Source organism: Mastigoproctus giganteus, chromosome 9 (assembly GCF_048544385.1).
Source record: "Mastigoproctus giganteus isolate SK-2022 chromosome 9, ASM4854438v1, whole genome shotgun sequence".
Taxonomy (NCBI): Eukaryota; Metazoa; Arthropoda; class Arachnida; order Uropygi; family Thelyphonidae; genus Mastigoproctus; species Mastigoproctus giganteus.
In genome coordinates this window covers 205692963-205718122 of record NC_143583.1, presented here as the reverse complement: position 1 = coordinate 205718122, position 25160 = coordinate 205692963, and the positions used below count along the sequence as shown (strand labels likewise).

The 25160-nt window shown below is 34.7% G+C and overlaps 1 protein-coding gene across 2 annotated transcripts in view; it reads left to right on the top strand.

Annotated features, from left to right (window-relative positions):
• ave (sterile alpha motif domain-containing protein aveugle) overlaps window positions 1–25160 on the top strand; it is a 69319-nt gene that overhangs the window by 39324 nt on the left and 4835 nt on the right. The window contains exons 4-6 of one of the 2 annotated variants that reach the window (XM_090381457.1): window positions 3791–3857; window positions 16823–16899; window positions 19049–19103. In XM_090381457.1, the coding sequence (XP_090237583.1) occupies window positions 3791–3857; window positions 16823–16899; window positions 19049–19068 (164 nt within the window). In that variant the 3' untranslated portion in view covers window positions 19069–19103. Of the gene's footprint in view, window positions 1–3790; window positions 3858–16822; window positions 16900–19048; window positions 19104–25160 lie in introns of those variants that run through there. The other variant, XM_090381456.1, reaches the window with a different exon arrangement.

Here is a 25160-nt window from a genome sequence, read left to right as displayed (position 1 = left end):
CCCACGACCTTTGGGTTGCCAGGCAGGCACTTTACCCACCTGGCTAGCCCGGTCGGCATCATCAAAGTTGCTTATGCATTAGAGTGGTTATAAATCCATTGTAGAAGACTTGTGCGATTGTACTCAGGCCTGGCATAGCTGAGTGCAGATGCACATGCTTTTTGAGTGGATCATGGGTGAAGCCTGCACGATATCAAGGCAGTATTTACTTATGATTTATTGTAAACTGCTCTACTTGGTGTTCTTGTCAGAGTATAAACAAGAACTTTTAATACTGTGTTCAAGATGGAGGCTATGCCTAAGGGAAGTTATGAGCTTCTTCAAAAGGTCCCAAGTCAGAAACTGCATCTGGTGAGATTGGAAAGGGGTGCCCATATGAGGAGAGATTCAAATATAACATTATGAAACTTGATAGCTAGGTACCTTAGGGGTGATCTAAGTGAGATTTATAAGGCTTTAAAAAGAGGATAGTTAATGAATGAAAGAGAACTTTTTGTGGTATTAAATACAAGAACCAGAGGCATCAATTCACATTAAAAGGAAAGAATTATATACTATACCAGCCTGTAGGAAGTTTTCCTATAGCCAGGAAGTTGTTAATCATTGGAACAAGTTGCCTACATGGACAGTTGATGACTAGGGGAAATTCATTAACCTTAGATCAGTACTTGTGGAGGGAGGGGAGAGAGAGTAGTGCTTATTTTTTTGTTGAAGCAGCAAAAGTCTGTGGCTTCCTTATACCTATGGCCAAAATTAATACTTAAGCTGTCATACTATCCATTGAAATGATTTTGAGGTGCTAGGTTTATTTGGCATTTAAAGTGACAATTAACAAATAACAGGGTCAGTAATTTTATGAGGTTGGAATTTATCTTTCTAATTTAATGTTTGCCCATGGTCAACTTTGTTTCTTTTGTTAATGAAATTTAAAGATATGATATTCAAAGTTGACTGATTATAATACACAAAGACTCTCCAACCTAATCAGAGAAAGTCACCAAAAATGTTGTCCTACTGAGTTCTGTAAAATAATGAATTCTAGTGAAAGATGTTGTTAATAATCAAATTCAAGTAAAGTTTCAGAGTTATATCCAGTGTAATTGCTACTGCATTTTTTTTATTAAAATTTAACTGTTCATTTTCTTGTATAAATAGTAATAATTACTTCTGGCTTTAATTCTGTAATAAAATATTTTTGCAAACTATAAATTTTTATTTATAGTTTGCAAATTAAACTGCCTTTAATTTTGCAAATATATTTGCAAAATTAAAGGCAGTATTTACTCTTGCAACACTCCAGGTTCTGTGATCAATGTATTAAGGAATATTGCAGTGTCATTCTCAGCAGATAATATTGATTTATCAAATGTTTACAGTGAAGAATGATAAGTGCACAAAAATCTGCATGATAACATGAAAATTAGTTTTACGATAGCCTACACTGGAAGAAAACAGTCGACGTCACTTCATTGTTTCTAAAATAACTAAGATAAGATCCGTTTGTAAATTTTATTGCTGAATGATGACTCTCCCCCCTCCCCCCCCATTGTGGTTTATACCAAATTCATGGCTTGAAGAGTCATGGAATTTGTGTAAATCACAATAATCAAATTAAAGTTTAGCACTTTGCCTAGTAGTAGTGTTGGTAGATCAATAGCTGTGTAGTAGGGTTTGTTGTATTACATAATCATCATAAGTACATAATCACTGGTGGGGCGGTCCAGGGTATGTGGTGCCCAGGTGCCAACTGAAATTGGGTGTTCCCTTTAAAATTTTCTTCACATGTGTATGTAAGTTTCAGGGTTTCAGACACCTGTTGAATGCTGGTGCCCGGGTGCCGTGCACTCTCGGGATGGTCTGCCCCTGATCACCGGACTTGAATTGATTCTAAGAGAACAGAAAAATACAGAAAATATGAGGTCAGAGCCATCCACCATGAAGTTTGGCAGAAGATTGCAGGTTGGCATTAACTGTTTGTCAGAACTAACAGATATACAGATATGTGATTTGGTAATCATTTGCCATCTAATCACGATTCAACTCCAAACTCGCTGACCGGGCTAGCCGGGTGGGTAAAGTTCCAGGGTTGTTAATGACAGTAATGGCAGTGTGCTACTGCAACAGGATCTAGATAATTTGGGCAGATGGGCTAAGAAGTGGCAACCTGAAGTTTAACCTTGACAAATGCAAAGTACTGCATATGGGTAGAAGTAACCCCAGAGAAACGTACCAACTATGTGGTACTACACTTAAGGTGGTAAAAAATGAAAAAGACCTAGGAGTAATTGTGCAGGCAGATATGAAGTTTTCTGAGCAATGCAGACAGGCTGCCAGGGCAGGTCATGGGGTTTTGTCAATGATATATAGGAATTTTGCTACAGGGAAAAGGAGGTGATTATCCCTCTGTATAAGGCAATGGTCAGGCCACGCCTTGAGTACTGCGTACAGGTCTGAAGGCCTCATTTTAGGAAGGATGTAATTTACTTGAGCGTGTACAGAGAAGGGCAACAAGATTGGTGAGGGGAATGAAGGGATCCTCTTACTAAGAGAGGCTTAAGTTCTGCAAATTGCAGTTTTTTTTTTTTTTTTTTTTTGATTTGGTAGTTGTTGGCGCATCGGCTTCTGTGGCCATATTGCACCTCCCAAGGTTTATGCAGTACTTTGATCCAAGCCCGAGGCGGGAATCGAACCCGCGACCTTTGGGTTGCCGGGCAGGTACTTTACCCACTCGGCTAGCCCGGTCAGCGCAAATTGCAGTGGCTGGAGACTAGGCACCTGCGCGGTGATCTGATTGAGGTATATAAGGCCTTGAATGGGTTGAGCACGCTGAATTCTGATGGGATCCTTCCACTTGTTCAGATTACGAACCTAAGGGGACATAAATTCAAATTAAGAAAAGACAGATGTAGAATAGATGTGCGGAAATTTGCCTTTAGCCAGCGGGTGGTTAATTGCTGGAACAAACTTCCATCTGTCGTCGTGGAAGTTGATAGGTTGAATAAATTTAAGGAGGAACTGGACAGGCATTTGGAGGGAATGGTGTGTGTTGTTTTTTTTCTTTTTTTTTTTTGTTGGCTGATGCTGCATAAGCTCATACATTTGCTTTCTTGCATCACATGCCACTACTACTACTACTGCAAAAAACCTTGGGAGGTGCATTATGGCCACAAAATGTTATGCGCCAACAACTACCAAAAAAAAAAAAAAAACCTCCAAACTCATTAAACTGACTTTCATATTCATTCTCTGGTATAGCTCCTCTCTGATCCAATTTCTTGAAAATTAGAAACTGCAGAAATTCAACCTTCATTTGCAGACCCACTCCCTCCTTTACTTTTGCTTTCATCCACAGTACTAGGTTGGTTTTTTTTTTTGGTTTTTTTTTTTTTTTTTGGTTTTTTTTGTAACCTTTTATGTTTGGAATAATCATTGAAAAAAAAAAAATTCATGCACATATAGTTTTGTGAAATTATAAAATTTGCATGTTCATTGAACCATATTTGTTCGTGCCTGCTTATTTTAAGCTTAATGGAAATTTTACTTCTGTTACAGAAATGGTGGCTCAACTCAACTTTTGTTTCCAAATATGTATCCCATGTACATTTGGTCGGTGTATAATTATTTAGCTTAGTATAATGATAGTTACTCTTCCAAATAAATTTTGCATAGGGAAATTTATGAGCATGAGTAAAGCAAAGAAAAAAACAGAAAAGCTGGAATAATCCAAACTGTTTTTTTTTTTTAATTTATTTATAAAACATTTTCATTTTTTTTTTTCTTTCCTCTTCAGGCCGTTCACTGGTAAGGATGAACGATACCACTTTGGAGAAGATGGGTATCGCAGATAAGGTTCACAGGTTAGTAGAGTAACTTTTCTGTTATACAGTAAAATTCCACCTTTTTAATACTAATTGCATTTTAATGGAAATGCCATATTTATGAAATTTCAATGAGTGACTGGTGAAGATTTGAACTTGGAAACTGCTTAATTTTAATAGTTAATACAGATTTATTTTAACTTCTAATTTCTCTTGGCATAAGCACATTGTTTCTTCTGCATCCGAAAAACGGTTTTCTGTTTTTCTCTCTGTGTCACTTTTCTTCTAAGCAACTCATTCTGTGCAAATCTCAAATCCACTCTACCATGGAATATTGTTCCTACATCTGAGGTGGTGCCCCGACCCCAAACATCTCCCAAGCTACTAGACTACATTCAGAAGAGGGTGCAGATTAATTAGTGATCCATCTCTTACAGTCTTTCCACTATCTTTCTCATAGACATTTTGTTTTTGATGAATGCCTTTTCTGTAGTTCTTCCATAGACACTTCATTTGAATTACTTCTGTAATTCCCCCTCTCTCCTCTAAAATAGTCCGAACAGATGCTACACTCAGTCAGCATCCATTTACTGTCAGACTTCAAACTCACAGAAGCAACTTTACTTCCTTCTTATTAACCCCTTTGGCTTAAGCTTTCTGAAACAACCTTCCTTCACATGTATTTCCTGAAAATTACAATCTACAGAAATTCAAGTCTAATATCAACAGGTATCTTCTTGTCATCTCAACATTGAACCCATCATCATCATCAGCCATTTTCAATTCACTGCCAGATGAAAGCCTCTCCAGCAACTTTCCAGTTCTTTGTGTTTTGTGCAGTGGCCATCCATTTACTCTTGAATTTCATTTGTTCATCTCTGTTGTTGTCTTCCATGTTTTCTCTTAGCTCCTCTTGGGTACCATTCTGTTATTTTCTTAGTCCATCTGTCATCATGTCTTCGAGTTATGTGTTCTGGCCAAGTCCATTTCATTTCTTTATTTTTGATAAGAATGTCTTCTTATCCAGCAGTCTGATTCCTAATATAATTAGGAATTAGTTATGTATTTTAAAATTGCTTAATTTTTGATTTAATTACAGTCGGACCTCTGTTTAACCAACTTCTTTATACAGAATTTTTAAAAATTCCTCTTGGTAATTACATTTAAAATACAGTAGTTTCCACAGAACGAAAATAATTTCCATGTAACGAACAGATTAGGACAGACATTGTATGCATTGTTCTCACCTCTGGCCTTTGGATAATTAGAAAGTACGAATTAAGGGTGGAATTACCGTTCCATAACATTAGTGGTGTCCTAAAACTTATGCAGCCACATTTTGAGAAGTCACGCTAGTCAATATGCTTTCCATAGTCAGTCAGAGGATTAAGAAGATTCCCGACATGGATAATAGCCTCGGGTAAACCTGTGTCGTGGTTCCCCCTTACTCTGAAAAACATACTCCAACAAATGGGAGTATGTTTTTCAGAGAAGTGAGTGATCCACGCGTTTCAGTAAATTCTTCCGTCTATGTTTACATGGTCACAGTAGCTGAATATCTGAGCGATTCCGATATTTTGCACAGTATTCAAAGAACTAGTGAAAGTAGCAACGTGGGGGGGGATTGAGGCAACTAAGATATTATATAAACTTTACGGAGATGAAATGTTGGCAGATTTTGAAATTTTGTCAAGGCTTTCACTATGTAGAAAATGTTCTAAAATATAATGGCATACAGGCAATAATTAAAAAAAGTATCCATTATATCACCAATCTCCAAAAAACCAGCAGGAATTAAAGATGATTGCTAAAGAACTTGATGTGGAAACTACAAAGATCAGTCGTGTGTTCAGGCTATGAAGAGCAGCTTGTAGCTTGCGGGTGGTAATTGCGGGTATAACCCCCGGGACTCCCATCTGGTGAGTATGGGCTTGGCACACCCAGGGTCCTGAGCTGGAGATCATCATTCTTCACTTTCTTGGTGATTCCCTTCTACTTTTAATTTCTCTCTCTCTCTCTCTCTCTCTCTCTCTCTCTCTCTCTCTCTCTCTCTCTCTCTCTCTCAGGGTAACACATTTTTTTTGAAGCCCGGTGCAGCATAAGCATCAGGCTTCTTTGCACCATATGGCTAATGATGATTAAGGGAATTATCCTGCATTGTGCAAACATTTTTATTAATATTACAGTGGATTCTGGTTAATTGGGGCAAATCTTAAAAAACAAAAAAAAATCTAGAAAATAGCCAGGGTTTACTTCACTTAATTGGGACAGCATGCTGTTTAATCGGGGCAGGAGACCACAGCACCGGAGATTACCCTACAATTGTCTCCGACAGTACCACGTGGTTCAGTCGAAATTCTGGAGGTCACAACCATAAAACAATAAAAACAATTAGCAGTCACCTGTTTATTGGGCTTTTCTGTTAGTGAAATCTATCATAAATGGACAGTAACCTCGATCTTATTGAATTTGCGATAATACCAACAGCTGGAATTCTGTGGGTTATTATGGTGAAATGTGTTTACACTTCCATGAAATCTTCAGTCATATAAAAAAAATTAATTTTCAGCTCTTCTCTTCATTCTTATTTTTAAAGCTTTGTAACTTGTTACTCTGTTCTCACTTGCGTGTATAGTGTTACTTGCAATTTTGTGTGTGCCGTGTTCTTTGTTATTGATTGCTTATCTTTTTTGCTGTTTTAAATTTTAACCCCCACCCACAAATTTCAGTGAACAGAAATGTCAATTAGTTCATATGTACATATTACAGTACGTATTAATTATTCCGATTTTCACGTATCATTTAATTTTTTTAATTGGTAAGGTAATAAAGGGTAAATTTGTGCTTAATATATCTTTGCTTTTATAGCCTGTGGATAATATTCCTCCTATTTTCACTAATTAGAATTCCTGTTTAATAGAATTAAAATTCAATTCACAAACATGATCACAATGACTGGCGCTTACTGCACATCATATAGTGAACGGTACTTTACTATGTTGAGTTAATCGTAATGTGATTTGATTGTACAGTGAACCAGTTGTAGAGGGGGGGGGGGGGATACATTGTATTTTTAACTATTTACGTGAAACTTCGGATAATTGGGGCAGCCGCTTAATTGGGCCAAAATGCACTAGTCCCGATGTGTCCCAAATAACCGGAATGGACTGTATTATAATTAGCCATATGGCGCAAGGAAGCCTGGGGCTTTTGCTGCACCAGCCAAAAAAAAAAAAAAAAAAAAATTTCAGTTACCCACACACACACACACACACACACACACACACACACACACACACACACATACAGACAGACACACAAATCACCAAGAAAGAGAAGAATGATGATATCCAGCTCAGGACACTGGGTGTGCCAAGACCATACCAGATGTGAGCCCCTGGGGTCAGAAGTTAAATATTCGGGATTGTTAAATCGACTTTTAAATCTGGAATTTCTTAACCATTTAGCATTAATGATCGACATCCTGCAGGAGCTCTCTTACATTTCAGAAGCTTTACAGATCAGAAGCTTTACAGATTCACTATGGTAAAAGAACTATAAGGTTATTCGAACTATCAATGCTATCGGTAATTTGAAAAATTCTGAAGCAAATTATGAAGCTAAAATTGAGAGCGTGTTGAAGTGGAAAGAATTTTAAGGAATCAAAATTGAAAGTAACAACAGTAAAATTCCGTGTGACAAGTTTATTAAATGCATTGTTTTATCCTTAAAGGATAAGTTATTAATGAAACAGTGTGATTTTAAATTAAATAAAGAAAATAATGATACCATTTGAAAGAAATTTTAAACACATTTTACCAGAAATCGTGGAATTTGAAAGAACTTTCGGTGGTAAGACTGAAAACCAAATAAGAAATTTGTTTTCTGATAAAATATGAAATAAAAATTAATGATTTTAGAGATTTTGTCGAAGACGGTTTATCTTTAAAATCGAGTGAAATTCCCTTTACAATTAAGAAAGCCAGAAATATCTTGAAACCACTGCAGTTAGCAGTGCTGAAGCTGAGCGAACTTTCAGCATAATGAATAATGTTGTATAAATGAATTAATAACGTTGACAATTAAACATGTTACAGATTATGATGGCCATACATCTAAATGGAAAACCATTGCTTCAATTTGATCTGGATCGTTATGTCAAATCATTCGTCTGTAATAACAGCTCAGCTATTGAGCAAAGAAGATCGAAAACAAATATTAATAAAGAAGTAAATTGCATATGGCAATTTTTAGAATAAAATTTTCTCGAATATTTGTGCAATATTTTTTTTCATGTAATCTGTGATTTTTGTGTACCTTTTCTAGAACAGTTTGTGTAAGATTTGTTTTTATGTTTTAGAATGTTTTGTGATAATTCGTTATTTGTAATATGGGAAATATTTTTATTTTTTATTCGCAATATTAAAATTTTATCATGAAAAAAATTGTATCCATTATATTTCCCTAGTTGTAAAAAAAAAAAAAAAAAAACGGAAAATGTCACACGTCTGCCGAGCACATGCGCTAGATGGTTTTATGTGAAACCTCCTTCGAGTTTCTTTTAGATACTTTGATTACGAAATAAAAGATCTTTTGTATTGTAAATATTTTATTGATCATTCACAAATTTCCATAACTTCTGGATGACAATATACAATGGATTTATGATAACTAAAGTAAGAAATGTATACTTGCTACTGCAACGTATCTAAATGTCTCTGCACCTAACAACATATCTAAATGTCGGGGCACCTAACATTCTATTGTTAGGTACCTCGAACAGTTGCTATGTGAAAATGCGAGACGAAATAAGAAATTGTTGACAAATCTTTGTATTGTTGCAGTCATATGACAAATACTTGCAATCACATTATTCAAATATTCCAAAAAGTTAAAACTAGAGATATTGTACTGGTCACGAAAAATGCGTCACGTACTCTAATCTAATCATACTACTAGTGGTTTGAGTGTGGGAAGCACCTCTGGCAGATGCCACGGATGACGTCACTTCGTGACCGATCAGATTTACTTAGTAGGTATCTCCCCCCCCCCCCCCAAGTATGTTTCACATCAAAAAGTCAGCAGAAGTGTGAGCCCATTGTTAAAATATTCACAGCTTACCACTGGAAGAAAGGGTATTTGCCATAATATATGATTGGCTTTTTAAATGTTACATGGAAATGTTACATTATGTTACATTTTAAATGTTACATTATATGATTGGCTTTTTAAATGTTACAAGGAAACTTAACAAAAATGCAAAACTGAAATAATTACTTTGTTTGGTGGCATTTGTTGTATACAAAGTTCACAATCATGATTTCACCAGAATAATTATTTGATTTTTAATGATTTTTATTACAGTATCATTTACGTTGATAATTATCCAAAATTTTAGCTTTATTATCTATGGGTTTTTCATAGAAATTATAAAAATATGAATTCTATTTCATAGAAACTCAAAAGCTCTTTTTGTGCTGCCATTTGTTATTACCTGGTTTTATATTACTTGAAAATACAGATAACAGATGAGTTACCACAGTAAGCTCACCTGAAAAAATATACTTTGTATACAAAGTATGTACAAAGTATTGAAATATTTTGTACCTTTACAAAGTTATCCCCTTCAAAATAATTTCTTTGGGTTTGCACACACCGTTCCATACATTTCTTCCAAGCATAGAAACATTTCTAGAAGTAATCTTCTGTAAGCCCTTTTTAGCACTTTGGTTGTTTTTTTTTCTGAATTGTTCACTGGACGAAAATTCAGTTCCCATCAGTACCTTTTTCAGTTTATGGAAGAGATAGTCACAAGAGGCATAGTACAGTGTGTAGAGTGCATGTTCACTCACAGGGATTTGTTTTTTTTTTTAGCAGAAACTGGCAAATAGAGTGCATTATGTGCTAGAGCAGTGTCTTGATGGAGCATTCAACCACGATCATGCCTAAACTTTCCAGTTAAACTGTCTAACTGTTTCTTTGCCCTTATTGAGGTCTGATACAACCAATCTGATGCTTAAATGATGATCACTTCTCATCAGTATCCTTATCTGGTTCACATTTTCATCAGTTTTCATGGATAGCAGATGGCCTGGTCGTTCATAATGTAAATACACTAAACTCTCACTAATCCGAATTAATTGGGGGGAGAGGTCATCCAGATTAAGCAATAAACTGGATTAGTGAAGCAAAAGATAGCCCTAAGAAACAAAACAAAAAAAAAAAAACTTAGAACAAATAAATCAAAAATTTAATGATATATAATGCTGATGAAAATAAATAAAAAAATATCACTGTACAGTCTTTATTTGAAAACTATAAAAAGACAGTACATTTTTTTATCGATATATTGTCTTTTTATACATTGATCAGGTGGCGTTCCAGTCACATGCTAATGATACTTGATCGTTTCTGTGACTACCACTTAAATACATGTTTTTCCAGCAACATTTCTTTTGACTGTCTGTCTATTTGATACACTGCTTTTATTACTCCACATATTGAATGTTAAAGAAAGTGTCTTTATAGATTTTTTTTGTTTTTTAATATCTGACACATCTGTTGGCCAATATCAAATTCTTCAGCAATTATTTTTTTCCAAGAACACTATTTTCAAGTTGTTTTATCACTTTTTTTAAAGTAACGTGTTTTCTTTTTATTCCACTTTTAAATTCCTTAGAACCCATAATTATATAAAATATGTTAACTTATGTACATATGTACATATAAAGAAGTACACAAATAAAGCTATTTAAGCAATACCATCCATTTGACTCGCAGTCGACAATGATACTGAACAACACATGAGACAAAGTGCACAAATAAAGCTATTTAAGCAATACCATCCATTTGACTCGCAGTCGACAATGATCGACACATGAGACAATGTAACACATGTTCTTTCTCTCTCTGTACAGTCAATCAGTGTGCAGTCAGAGTGGCTCAACTGGCTTCCTAAATCCCATGTGTCTTTCCCCAAGTACTCAACTGTGAACAGAATTTTTCATATTTCGATTCAGATTATCCACCATCGGATTAACTGTAACTGGATTAGCGAGGGTTTACTGTGCTCATAAAAGGTGTAAAACTGCTACAGGATGTATTTGATGTGTGTGCTACTGCTTGAGCATATAGGCCTTATTCTTGAGTGCACTGCAAAGATGAATATCCAGTGGTGACATAATAAACATCCATTCTTCTTAGGAAAAAATGTACATTATGCACAACCTAATAAATCTGTATAATCCTCCCTGACATACTGTTATCATAGTAAAACTGCTTTCTATCCATCTAAAAATATCACTCCCGATATCCAAAGATGTCTTTGAATACGGGGAGAGATTTCAGATATTTCTCTTGCCATAGTTACCATTGGATGGTGCAATAAATGAATAAATGTGTATAAATTATTTTATTAGTTCAGTATTAAACTAATAAAATAATTTGGCAAAATGATGCAAGGGAGAAAGCTTATTTTAAGCAAGAGTATCAGCCAAAAAAAAAAAACAAACTTGCTCACTCCTTTGTCCATCCTTATTTGTTTGATTCTTTAAAGTATCAATGAAGGTAAAGAAATGATATTTTGAAGGTCAACTTTAATGTGAAAACTTTAAAGAGTTTAAAAAAAATGCCTGGCAACCCAAAGGTCGCAGGTTTGAATCCCGCTTTGGGCTTGCATCAAAGTACTGCAAAAAAAAACCTTGGGAGGTGCACTAATGGCCACAGAAGCCGATGCGCTAATAACTAACAACAACAAAAAAAAAAACAAAAAAAAAGGCACCTGGGGTGGATGGAATCTATCCAGTTATATTAAAGGAGGCAGCAAAGGAAGTAAGTAAACCCTTAGCCATAATTATGACAGCTTCCTTGGACTCAGGGGAGGTGGTCCATGGACTGGAAATGTGCAAATGTGACCCCAATCCACAAAGGAGGATCAAAGGGATACACAGGTAATTACACACTTGTTAGTTTAACTTTTGTTCCAGGGAAATTAATGGAGGCACTGGTTAAAGAAGTATTGCAGGATCATCTAGACAAGACTTCACTTATAGCTCGGACACAGCATGGGTTGGTTAAGGTGAAGTCTTGTCTGACCAATTTGATTGGATACTATGATGTAGTCACAAAGGAACTGGATGCAAAGAATAATTTTGATATCATATATTTGGATCTAAGAAAGGCTTTTGATACTGTTGCACATGGAAGACTGCTGCACAAATTGGAACAGTGTGGCATTGGAGGCAAATTGCTGCTTTGGATAAAGGGATGGTTGAGTGGGAGAAGACAGAGTGGTTAACACTCCACTAATGTTATTAGTGGAGTCCTCCAGGGTTCAGTGTTGGGTCCATGGTTGTTTTCTGTATTCATTAATTATATTGATGATGGTATATCAGGCTTAATGTCCAAGTTTGCAGATGATTCGAAGGTTGGCAGGGTTGTTAATGACACTAATGTCAGTACACTGCTGCAACAGGATTTAGAAAAGTTGAGCAGAATGGCTGAGAGGTGGCAACTGAAGTTTAACATTGACAAATGTAAAGTACTGCATATGGGAAGCAGTAACCCCAGAGTAACGTATCAGCTGTGTGGTACTACACTGACAGTGGTAGAGAGTGAAAAAGATGTGGAGGTAATGGTGCAGGCAGATATGAAGTTTTCTGAGCAGTGCAGACAGTCTTCAAGAGTAGCTCATGGTATCTTGTCAATGATATACAGGAATTTTTTCTAGCAGGGATAAGGAGGTGATTATCTCCTTCTATAAGGCAATAGTCAGGCCACACCTTGAATACTGTATACAGATCTGGAGGCCTCATTTTAAGAAGGATGTAGAGCTGTTGGAACGAGTACAGAAAAGGGCAACAAGAGTAGTGAATGGAACAAAGGGTTGCTCTTACGAAGAAAGGCTTAAGTTTTGCAAATTACAGTGTCTGGAGATTAGGCACCTGCGAGGTGATCTGATTGAGGTGTATAAACCATTGAATGGTTTGAGCATTCTCAATGCTGATGGGATTCTTCCTCTTGCTTAGAATAATTGCCTGAGAGGGCATAAATTCAAATCAAGGAAAGACAGTTATAGGATAGATGCGCAGAAGTTTACTTTTAGCCAGCAGGTTATTGATTGTTAGAAGGAACTTCCATCTGTTGTTGTAGAAGTTAATAGCTTAAACAGATTCAAGGCAGAACTGGACAAATATTTGGAGTGAGTGGATGGGTGAAATGAGAAGGGGGGTTTGGCTGAAGCTATATAAGCTTGCTTTCTTGCATCATGTGCCCTTGCTAATGCTTACCAGATTCTATTTTGAAATAAGAAAAAAATTATGTATATTGGTCTTATTTGGAGAACTGACAGGTGCACAAGGGTGTATGAAATATAGCAAGTTACACCAAGTCATCTTGATATATTACTATAGTAGACTCTCGATTTTCCGGGATAGATGGTAAAAAACAAATCCTAGATAATCGATTTCCTGGTAAATCCAAAAATACAGAAGTCCCCGACATATGTAGGAATACGTTACAAGATTTCTTACTTCGTCAATTTTTACTTAACTTGGGAATGACTAGTAACATATTGCTACTATATTATCATTGACAAATCTGAATTCAGCTTGATACTTGTTAATGTTTGACAATTTTCATACATTCTTAGTTTAATTTTCTGATCCAAATCAATCGCTTTCCTTTTCTTGGTAGATTTACTAGTACTGCTGTCACATATTCGCTTAGTATGCACCCTGATAATGGTCAAAATGAAATTTTCTGTAAAGAACTTCACTGAGTTAAGGCGAAAACTCACTATTATTACCCTGCGTGAGCTCACATTTTAGTAAAGCACATTTCTGGAGGTCAGTGCCATAAAACAATAAAAACAATTTGCACTTTCCAGGTTATTGGGCTTTTCTGTTCGTGCAACTAATTATAAACGGGTAGTAAACTCGATCTTATTGCATTTGTGAAAATACCAATAGCTAGAATTCTGTGGGTTTTTACATTATTATAGTGAAATGTGTGTCCCTTCACTGAAATCTTTAGTCATATATAAAAAAAAACCCTAAATGAATTGTAAGAATCTTCTCTTCTTTTCTTTCTTATTTTTTTGCTTGTTACTCCTATTGCAATTCTGCAATTTGTGCATGCCATGATCATTGTTATTGATTGCTTATTATTATTATTTTTTTTTAATTTTACAATCCTAAAAAAAAAAATTGAGCAAAAAAAAAAAAAAAAAACTTAAGTAAATCCATAGTTGCATAAGTCGGGGACTTACTGTATCGAAAAATTTTCAGCAACCTACGTAAAAATATGCTGATAGATAAAAAAAACTTACCACGTACTACTCGTGTGTCCAATACGATGCTTCCCTTTATTTTTTTACAATGTTGCATATGGTTTGGTCACCAAATTATAATGGTTCGTTAGAGATTTAACGGATGCACCGTTTTCAAACTTTTGAATAATTTCAAAAGTGGAACTTTTTTTCGTTTACCCATCATTTTCGCGATTTCTAAACAAAAAAAAAAAAATAATAAAATAATATATTTACTATAAAAAATTTTTCGCCATATCTGACATAAATAACGAAACAAAATTTGTCTTTTTGCAGTGCAACCGGACACAACAATCAATGCTTCGCACTAAAACAAACTAAACATTTGGTCTTTTTTTTTTTTTTTTTTTTGAGTGGGAGGTGTGAAGACAGCAGGGGCTGCAAGATAATAGGCTCATTAATCTCCCAATGATGACTTATAATGTTGCTTCTTGTCACTTATTTACGACTTGCAAAACATCTGTTTATACCTATTCTAGTTATTATTTGAATTTTATGATTTTTTTTTTTTTTTTTTTAATTTGGAGTCTTGAAGTGTCCCGGTTAATCCAATCCCGGTAAATCGAGAGTCTGCTGTAATTCCCTCATTGGAATGCTGATTGTTAGAATATTCAACCAGGTGACAAAAAAAAAAAAACTAAATTCAGATCTTTCTGGTGTAGCTCTGGAAATGTTCTCAACAGCCAAGGTTTTATATCGATACCATTATTATAAACAAAACTTTGACTCAACATTTCTGAAGACATGAAAAGTCTTTTAGAGTATCTTTCTTGAAACAGTCATGAATTGGTGTTTAACAGACAGACAAATTGAAATCTGCTAACAGAAAAATGTTAGGTGAGCTAATGCTTAAAAGCATACCATACTGGCAAACAATCCTATGGCTGTATTTTAATATAATCAAATATAATAGAAATCAAATTAGGATTTTAAAAAATGTGAAAACTTTTGTAAATAAAACCCTATCATTACCTTTTTTTCCTTCTGATGCAATAATAACCTTTGCATTTATTAAATATTGCATTATTTGATTTTATGAATGTGTGGGTCTGAATTCCAAAGAAATTTTTTTGCTTTTATACTGATCACAGCTGAGGTCAATGATCTAATTTTAAAAGCTATTTCCATGCTGCCATCAATTATAAACTTTGTTTTAGTTGGAAACAGATAAGAGATGGCAGCATATAGAAGAAAAAAATTTTAAGGCAATTCCTATGTCAATAGGCACATTATTTGAAGCGAGCTTTAAAATGTAGATGTACAAGATATTAAGCACAGGTGATTGGAGGATTTACTTCAAGTATTGCAAGTTGGAGCTACTAAAGTGTCTGGAATTTTTCTCAGCATGATGAGGGAGTTTGTGATGAGAGCCTTGTTGATTAGTTCAGTCCTGGAGAGGTAATGCAAGGCTGATAAGGTAGACTATTTCTTAGCATGGCCTCTACTCGTTAACAGGAAGAACTATTTTTACAGGGATGGGATGCATTTTAATAGAGGAGGTGTAAGAATATTTGCTGATGATATCAAGACAGTGTTAGGCAGGTGAAAAAATTGTAGTTAGGGAGATACACAGACATAGTTTAATGTTGGCTGTAAGCAAAGGTGAAATTGATTTTTTCAGTGCTTCAGTTGGGACATAGAGCAGCCTGGAAAGTGAGTTGTGAGGTATTACAAGGCCTGCTGTGGGTTCTCATGGAACATGAAAATGTATGGGATATAGTATAGTTACTAAGAGCACAAATAGACACACATATACTTTCTTATACAGAATTTTTTATATAATTCTAAAGGCATAGTAAATAAATTTGATTGGTTAGGTTATCAAATGAAGACATTATAGAGGTATTAGAAACAAACTCTGACTTAGAGGATACAGAATTTGAATACAGTGAGTACGTTGTCTCACTGTATTCAAATTATGCATTGTATTGTTGTTTCCTCTGTCTGAGTGATACTTGGGCTTTTCCTCATATCTGCCATGTATTCTACTTCATAGGGCAAATGTAACTAAGCTAGTCACATGTGTCATATTGGTTATCCTGTATAGCAAGGGTTATGTTGTTTGTGTTGTGTGACTGGGCCACTCAGCAACCAGGGGGAGAGGACACAAGAAAGCCCTGGCTCCTGTCATTTTGCTGCAGGGGGGCAGATTTTGGCCTAGGCAGACTAGGCAACTGCCTAGGGCCCGTAAAACAGTTTTATTATACATTTTTTATAGTATAAATTTTTATAGGCAAAGGACTCTTTTTAGCTTTCAACATAATATAAGACCTGTATTTTTATATTTAGTAATAGAAGACCTTTTTAACCCATTCAACTGTTTCCTCCATTACAATTTCTGAAAGGTGGCAACCCTAGGTGGGGCTCAAAGTGAGAATCTTGCCTAGTGCCCAATTTTTCCTTAGTCTGCCACTGTTTTGCTGCAAGGAAGTGGGCCAGTATAGTGAATTGGCTTGACTGTTGATGTAGGTATGGAAAGACGGACAGGCCAGTGGTAAGAGAGAGGGGAAGTGTCATGTGCTGACAGTTTTTTATTTTCAGAAAGAAAAATACATGTTGTACTTCCTTTATTTCTGTTATTTCTTTGTGTGTGACTGGCTTCTAAACATTAAATTTTAAACACCACCCTCTTCTGAACATCTCGCAACTAAATTCTGTTTGTTTTTTTTCTCACTAGAGATGAATTATGTCGAGAAATACTGAAGTTAAAACTGAAGAGCGACATTCTGGAAATGAAAGACTTGGAGAGAAAAGGTATATTGATGAATGAATTTTATTCATGAAGCCAAACTTTATTATAGTTATATACAATTTGTGCTCACTAATTACATTCTTTTTGTTTAACCTGGTAACAGTGGTATAGGGTCTGACAGGCCAACCTGAAAAATGTTGCACATTAATCATCAGTTTGAGATTATTAGTTCTTCCTCTGTCTTCTATCTTTCTAAATATACTCAAAAATAAATTTTGAGTCATCTTTTTTGGAATGATATATATTGTTTAGTAAGTGAAATATGCCTATAGCCTTCCTTTATGCATTTCTGTTTTTGCGTTCTGCTGTTATATTTCTCTGTGGCTGGCTACTGCTACTATTACTACAGAAATTAGGTAGTTTTTTTATGTTGATTATGTTTATATACAAAATGATTTTTTTGTCAATATTATTATTATCTATTTTATTTATTTAATTGATAAATTAGTAATTTATCAGTAATGCATTAGTTTGAATTTTCATATGCTTGTGACAGTTTTAATGAATTTGAAAATATAAGTGACTGATATGTTCATATTAAACTTATTAGAAAATTCTGCATGAGCAAGATATCCATCTTGCTCATGCAGAATTTTCTTGCAACAGAATTAACAAAAATGTCAAATAAAACAATTAAAAAAAATGCAACATTTTTAATTTTATTAAAAAAAAAAAAAAAAAAAAACGTACATTTAATAAGTATTATTCATTAAGAAGGGGTCAAGTGTTGGTATACTGCAAGTAGAATTTTAAGAAAATATTTATTTTATTCTTTTTTTAGAAATAAAAAAGAAATTGGTCACCATTATATTTGTTAATGGGGACACCACCATTACTGGGTTAATAAAGAGAATGCAGAGGTGGGGTGAAATCCAGGCTTAACCAATTCAAGAGTCAGTTACCAGATAACATGCATGATTCAACTTTTTTCTGAGGAATTTGGAAGTCTGTAAAAATTTAAACACTGTGTATGTAACTGCTTTTAAATATTAATTTTTTCCTATTTTGACTTTGGCCAAAATAGGAAAATATTATAGGCAAACAGTGGAGCTAGATTATTGTCAAAAATAAAATCAAAATCAGAATTTCTTTAAAAAAAAAAAGACAAACTGTTGAAAATATAAATAAAAACTCATAAAAAATAAACAGTTTGTGTTTTTTTTTTCTTCAGTAATATCCTTTCCATTTATATATGTATTATTTGATTATCATTAGTATGTATTATTTGATTCAGTTCATCAACTGCTGGATCTGTCTTGAGAATATCTTCAGTTTCAGCCTGTGTAAACCCACCTAATCTTGAATCTTGTTGAAAGGGTACACCATCCTACACTAAATTTCAGAATTTTAATAAATATGAAAATGACCACTATTACTTGTAAATGTGATTGATAGATGGCAGCATATCTGCTTCATTTTTACATTGTTACATCAGTAAGGTGTAAATGAACATATCATTATTGCATTAAAGGTTATTTGTATTTAAAACACCTGTTTTATATACTTTATAAATGTGAAAAACATAAGCAAGAAGTGCTAGATAGATAATAGCATTTATGTCCATGTTTGAAGTTAAAACAGAGTATTGGACCAGTGGTGCTGGCCATCTGACTGGTTTACAACAACTGCCATACCTAATAGATAAGAAATAAGGTAGCAGTAAAGTATTACTGCTACCTTAGTTTTTGATAACTGTAATTTGTCAGCTTAGAACGCATATGGATAGTGACAGTGTGCACAAGCTCAAATTAGTCAGTTGTGTTTAGCTTATTTTTAAAAACACTTTACAAATAAACTGATCTTGTTCAATCTTAAAATTCATTCCGGAATGGATTTCAGTTTGAATTTGATTAAGGTCAGTTTTTCAAACAAACTTACATCTCATGAGTTTTAAAATTCTTTCATTTATGCCTTTCATGATCGGTTAGTCCAAAGATATTGAGATAAGTTATTAAAAAGGAACTCGTGCTTTTTTTAATATTAGATTAAATTTTGCCAAATTTTTCTAATAGATTTTTCTCAATAATTAGCGCATTTGCATAGAAAAACACTAGAAAAGCTTTTATTAAATAAAAAGTAAATTAAAATTATACCTCAGTTTTTTATGTCCTGTTTTGTTTTCTTGTATTTTTATTTTTTTATTATGGCTAGGGGCTTCTCAGAACTTGTGAAGGTGCCTGATAGTGACCACCTGCCTGTAAATGTATGTGTTTACAATATCAGATAAAAAAAAATATATCTGGACTTAGTAAAATATTGTATCTTTTTTCTTGTTGTTTACTGTTTGTGCATTTTAACCTTTTAACATGTTTGGGTTTCCCACTTCTCTTTACGCAAGTCTTTAGAGGCTGGATTATAACAACTCTGTACTAGCTTATGGTATTAGTACTTTAATGATTCTCTAATTTGTTATCCTGTACTAAAGCAAACAAATGTTGAAATAATTGTTTAGATGCAAAAATTAGTTTCTTAAAGAAAAACAATTTAATTTATTCTCTAACTTAAGCATATGGCATACAATTACAAAGGTAAACAATTTAAAGGTTATTAAATTCTTGTTTTAGCCAAGCAGAAAAAATGAGATTAAAACAGATTTAAGCTAATTGGGATGTAGATTTCGTTTGCTGTTACCTGCTGCGAGTTCAGTCTAAATAATATCTAGCTTCAAGGCATTCTGCAGTCTCCTTATTTTTCTACTGAACTTTCAGTATGTAATAGTGAGCCCAAACTTTTTATAATTGCAAGGCTGGCTAGCAGCATCTATGCCTTTTCCAAAAGATTCAGAATTCCTTCTTAATTTGTTATTGTTGTTATTTGGTTTTGATGAGCATTAGCAACTAAGCCCATATTGCTCCGGGAATATGCGGTGGTCATTCCCTGACCTTTCTGGATCCTCCGTATTTGGTGGTCATGGGCTCGAACCCCGGTCTAATCAAGAGGCATGTGTTATGCACTGCCTCTCCTGCCCACCTGGCTATGGAAGCACCCCTTCTTAATTACTGAAGTTGCTGTCTCTCTTAAAACAATTGTCTTTTCTGGGGAACATCAGTGAATTCTAAGAATAAACATGCAGAATATGTTATCTTGTATTCCAACTTAGTTGACATAATTTTACTCTTGTTATAGTGCAATGAAAACTTTTAATAACAACTATGCTGTATGTACCTGACTGTAACTTGAGCAAAACAAGGACCAGTATGGTCACTAGGCACTATTCAATTTAAGAGATTTCTTGACCTATAGACATTAAATGTAGGCAAATTTTATTAAAAAATAATGTACGGTAACTTTAATGCAATATATACTCTGATTCTAAATTACAAATAAAAAAAATTCTTCACTTGTACCTTTTTTTTAATGATAACTCCAAACATGAAAGGTATTAGAACCTGTAGTACTAAGTAAAGTCTGAAGGTTGAGAAGATGAAAGAAGGTACTTGGAATTTCTATAATTTTCAGGAAATACATGTGAAGGGTAGATGTGGAAGTTGGAGGAATAAATGATGAAGAAAAATGTTGGTTCTGTGAGTTTTAAGTTGAACAGTAAATGAATTATGACTAGTTGTGGAAGATGTTTGGACTGTTTTGAGAGAGTGGGAATTATAGAAGCCAGTTCAGAACAATGCCTACGGAAGTATCTATAGAAAAGACATGCAGCAGAAGCAGAATCTCCATGAACAGAAAATGGAAAAGACTTTGTAAGACATTAGCATTAGTAGAGGCATACGATTCAAGAAAGCAAGCTTATGCAGCATCAGCCAAAAAAAAAAAAAAAAAAAAAAACCCCTCCCATTTCACCCCTCCATTCGTTCCAAATTGCCTATTCAGCTCAGCCTTAAATTTATTTAGGCTATTAGCTTCCACAACAAAAGATGGAAACCTGTTCCACCAATCAACTACCCGCTGGCTAAAGGCAAACTTCCGCACATCTATTCTACAACTATCTTTCATCAATTTGAAACTGTGTCCCCTCAGGTTCTTAGTCTGAGCTAGTGGAAGAATCCCATCAGCATTCAGCTTGCTCAACCCGTTCAGGGCCTTATATACTTCAATTAGATCGCCTCGCAGGTGCCTAGTCTCCATCCGCTGCAATTGTCAGAACTTAAGCCTTTCTTGGTAAGAGGATCCCTTCATTTCCTTCACCAATCTTGTTGCCCTTCTCTGTACATGCTCAAGCAAATCTACATCCTTTCTAAAATGAGGTCTCCAGACCTGTACACAGTACTCTAGGTGTGGCCTGACCATTGCCTTGTATAATGGGATAATCGCCTCCCTGTCACTGCTAGCAAAATTCCTATATATCATTGACAAGACTCCATGACCTGTCCTGGCAGCCCGTCTGCACTGCTCAGCAAACTTAATATTTGACTGCACAGTTATCCCCAGGTCTTTTTCACTTTCTACTTCTCTGAGTGTAGCATCCTACAGTTGGTACGTTTCTCTTTGGTTATTGCTACCCATATGCAGTACTTTGCATTTGTCAATGTTAAACTTCAGTTGCCACTTCTCAGCCCATTTTCTCAACTTATCTAGATCCAGTTAGAGTAGCATACTGTCTTTACTGTCATTAACAACCCTGCCAACCTTTGTATCATCTGCAAACTTGGACATTAAACCTGATATACCTTAATCAATATCACTGATAAATGTACAAAAATGTATTACTAAATACAAAACTGTATTTAGTAATAAGAAAACTGTGACTTAAAACCTGTGACTCAAAGCGCCATATAAACCAGTATCCATCCATTGAAACTCCATAGCACACTCTTGTCTATACATTTAAAACTCCATAGCATACCATCCTGTTTATATTTCAGATACATTTCTCAATATCTAGATATGATTCTCTCTAAGTTTAAGATCGTTTGACCAACTTCAGTTTAGAGCAGTGGTTCTCAAACCTAGAGCCATGCGGACGTTTCTGAGGGTTACAGGAAGGTCTCAGGGGAAAAAATATTTTTGCTTAGAAATGGATAGTGAAATCACCATTGATTAGCAAGTAAAGCTCACTAGTTTATTCACTCGCACCAAAATTTTGGCAACTGTATTGTGAGTTTACTCTCGATTTTGAGTAAGTTAACATGTTCCATTTAAAGTAGGTGACTAGATCCTCTCCAACGTGTGCGTGTGTGTGTGCAAATTGTCAGTTGGCTTTTTATCATGTGGGCAACATGTATCATTAGTTCCATTTATCAAACAATTGGTTAACAATAAACTTTCATCAAGTACCCTAAAAGATGAGGAAGGGATGGTTTTTTATAATTTATTATTTTTATGAACTTCATTATATAATACATGAACAAACAATTGTCAAACATGTCTTCAATGCCACTATCTTTCAGCTAATCAGAGTAGTCACTCTTGTTGTGTTGGTATGCATATGGTGATTTGGCAAAAACAAGCATTCATTATTAATGTATCGAGATTTATTATATTTATGGAATTTTTAACAAGAATAATAAGAAAACAAAGTTTTAATAAATTTTTGTTTTTTAAATCTACATTTTTATACAAAAACAATGATGCACTAATCAGAATTTACAAGTTTTTAAAATATACAAAGAGTACTAGGAAAGTTTTGCAATACAGCTTTGTTTATTTAATTTTTTCAAAGTAATTTCCTCTACATTCAATACACCTCTCCATCCTCCGAAACCAATCTTTAAACCAGTTCTGCCAAGTTTCACTAGGGAGTAAAGCACACTCGTTGTCCCAAGCCCGTAGAAGGTCCTCATCACTGGAAAACCGCCTCCCTTTTAGCTTCATTTTCACATGCGGGAACAGTGCAAAGTCACAGGGAGCAAGGTCTGGACTGTAGGGAGGGTGCTCGAGAAGTTTCAGTCCTGTCGTGGTCAAATATTCGGTGCAGGCTTTGGCGCGGTGAGCTGCAGCGTTATCGTGATGGAGGTACCAGGTGTCCATTCTTGACTTTGGCCGCAGGTTCTTCATAGATCCAATGACTTTAGGCAGGCATTGTTCAGTATACCACTTAGCTGTGACTGTCTTCTGCATGTCCAAAAACGACACGTTCCACAATTCCACTCGATTTGAAAAATACAGCTATCATTTTCTTCTTTACAGATCGGGATTTTCTGACAATTACGGGTGTGTCGTCATCATCAAAGACCCAAACTTTGTTTTGAGCCTTGGTCGGCAGATCGTAATAGTACAGCCAAGTCTCGTCACCTGTCACGATGTTGTTCACATACCGAGATTGTCCCTTATCAAACTTTTTTAACATCTCCCGGCACCAAGTCACACGTCGTGTCATCTGCTCTTCAGTCAGTTGATGCGGCACCCAGAGAGAACAAAGTTTCTTCACGTGCAAATGATCTTGCAGAATCTAACGAATTGCTGGTGCATTTAGGCCCAAAGTATCCTCTATCTGTTGGTAGGTCACTTGCCTGTTTTCGTCAAGCATTTTCCTCACAGCAGTAACGTTTTCCTCCGTAACTGACGTTCGTGCCTTCCCGGCCTCTCAGAATCCTCCAGAGTGAAATTTCCCCTTTGGAATTCTCTATACCACCTGAATATCATTGTACGATGTGGACAATCATCATCTAGTGCAAGAGTCATTTCTTCTAAGCACTGGTCTATGGTTAAACCACGCACGAAATTATACCGCAAAACTGTCCTTATCTCATTTCGTGACCACGATGGCATCGCAAGCACTTTACACTCTCACTACTAATGAATAACTGAGCCCATCGACTTGGCGCGGCGGCTACTATGCACGTATGAACATGTCTCAACATGCAGCAACAAGCAGCTTCCTGTGATTCATTGTTGCGTCATATTGCAAAACTTTCCTAGTACCCTTTGTATTTTAATAGTTAGACTATTTTAAAAACTCAAATTTTGATATTTCATATATAATATTTATATTTTAATAGTTTTTAAAATATAAACATAAATGAAAACCTGATGACAGTTTGGAAGTATTAATAATGATTTACTTATTATGAAATATATTTTTGGGTTTGCGAAATGGTAACAATAAGTTTAAAAATGTCAGATGGAATAAAAAAAATTAAAGGAAATCAAAGTTTTAATCAACTTTTATATTTTTAATGTCATATTCTTGTTAAAAATACAAGAAAAACCATGCTCTCCTCAATTTACAAGTTATTAGTTTTTAAAATATAAACTAATTATAAACTAAGTTAACTAAACTAACTGAGTTTGTTTTGTCCTTTCTTGAATTTATTCAAACTACTTTTAATTTATTCAAACAAACAGAAGGAGTTTGTTTCAACACTTGACCACCTGCTGGGTGATGGCCAATTAAATGTGCAAACTGTCATTGGGTTTTCATTTATAATGTTTATATTTTAATAAGTGTTAAAATATTTAATAACCATTAAAATACAGACATTTATAAACATATAAACATCTGATGACAGTTTTCACATTTGATTGGCAGTTTATAAAGCTGTCACTCAGTGGGTGTTCAATTTTTGAAGCAAACTCCCATATGGTGTTGTACAGGTGGGTAGCTTGAATAACTTCAAGGAAGAACTGGACAACTTTTTTTTTTATATATTTTAAAAACTAATAACTTGTAAATTTTGAGGAGAGCATGGTTTCTTGTATTTTTAACTCAAGAATATCGATATTAAAAATATAAAAGTTGATTAAAACTTTTATTTCCTTTAATTCTTTATTGTATCTGACATTTTTAACTTACCATTGATACCATTTTGCAATCCTTGAAATATATTTTATAATAAGTAAATCATCATTAATATTTATATAATATTATATTTTGATTCACATTATATGGTGTCTCTCTTTCATGGTGGATGAATTTAAGTGCAAGTGCCTTTTAGTAAATGGCTGAGCAGTCTTTACTGTAAATTGTATATTTTTAAATTCTCAATTAATTCCTGAATGTGATTCTAAGAAACTGTGTAAATTAAAACTTTTTTTCTTCCCAGGCTAGAAATTTAATTGGAGAAATAGCCAAGCACGAGTTACAGAGTAAGCCTGAGTTTTTGAAATATAGTTTGAGTTATTGACAAAATCAAGTAAAACAAAGTTAGGTCAATGCTCCCTTGTTAAATTTTTTTTCTCTGGGGGGGGTAACCCAAACTTGTACTTTGAAGTGGCATGGAGTATTGTGAGGTGCAAAAAAAGCCTCATAACATTGATGTGGAGGAGCTGATGAATGCAGCAGTGACAGTGGTGAAAACAGTTTGTGGAGTAGTTATTGCCAAGAAAATAGAATTAGCACTACTTTCCAACAACATCATCAAATGTT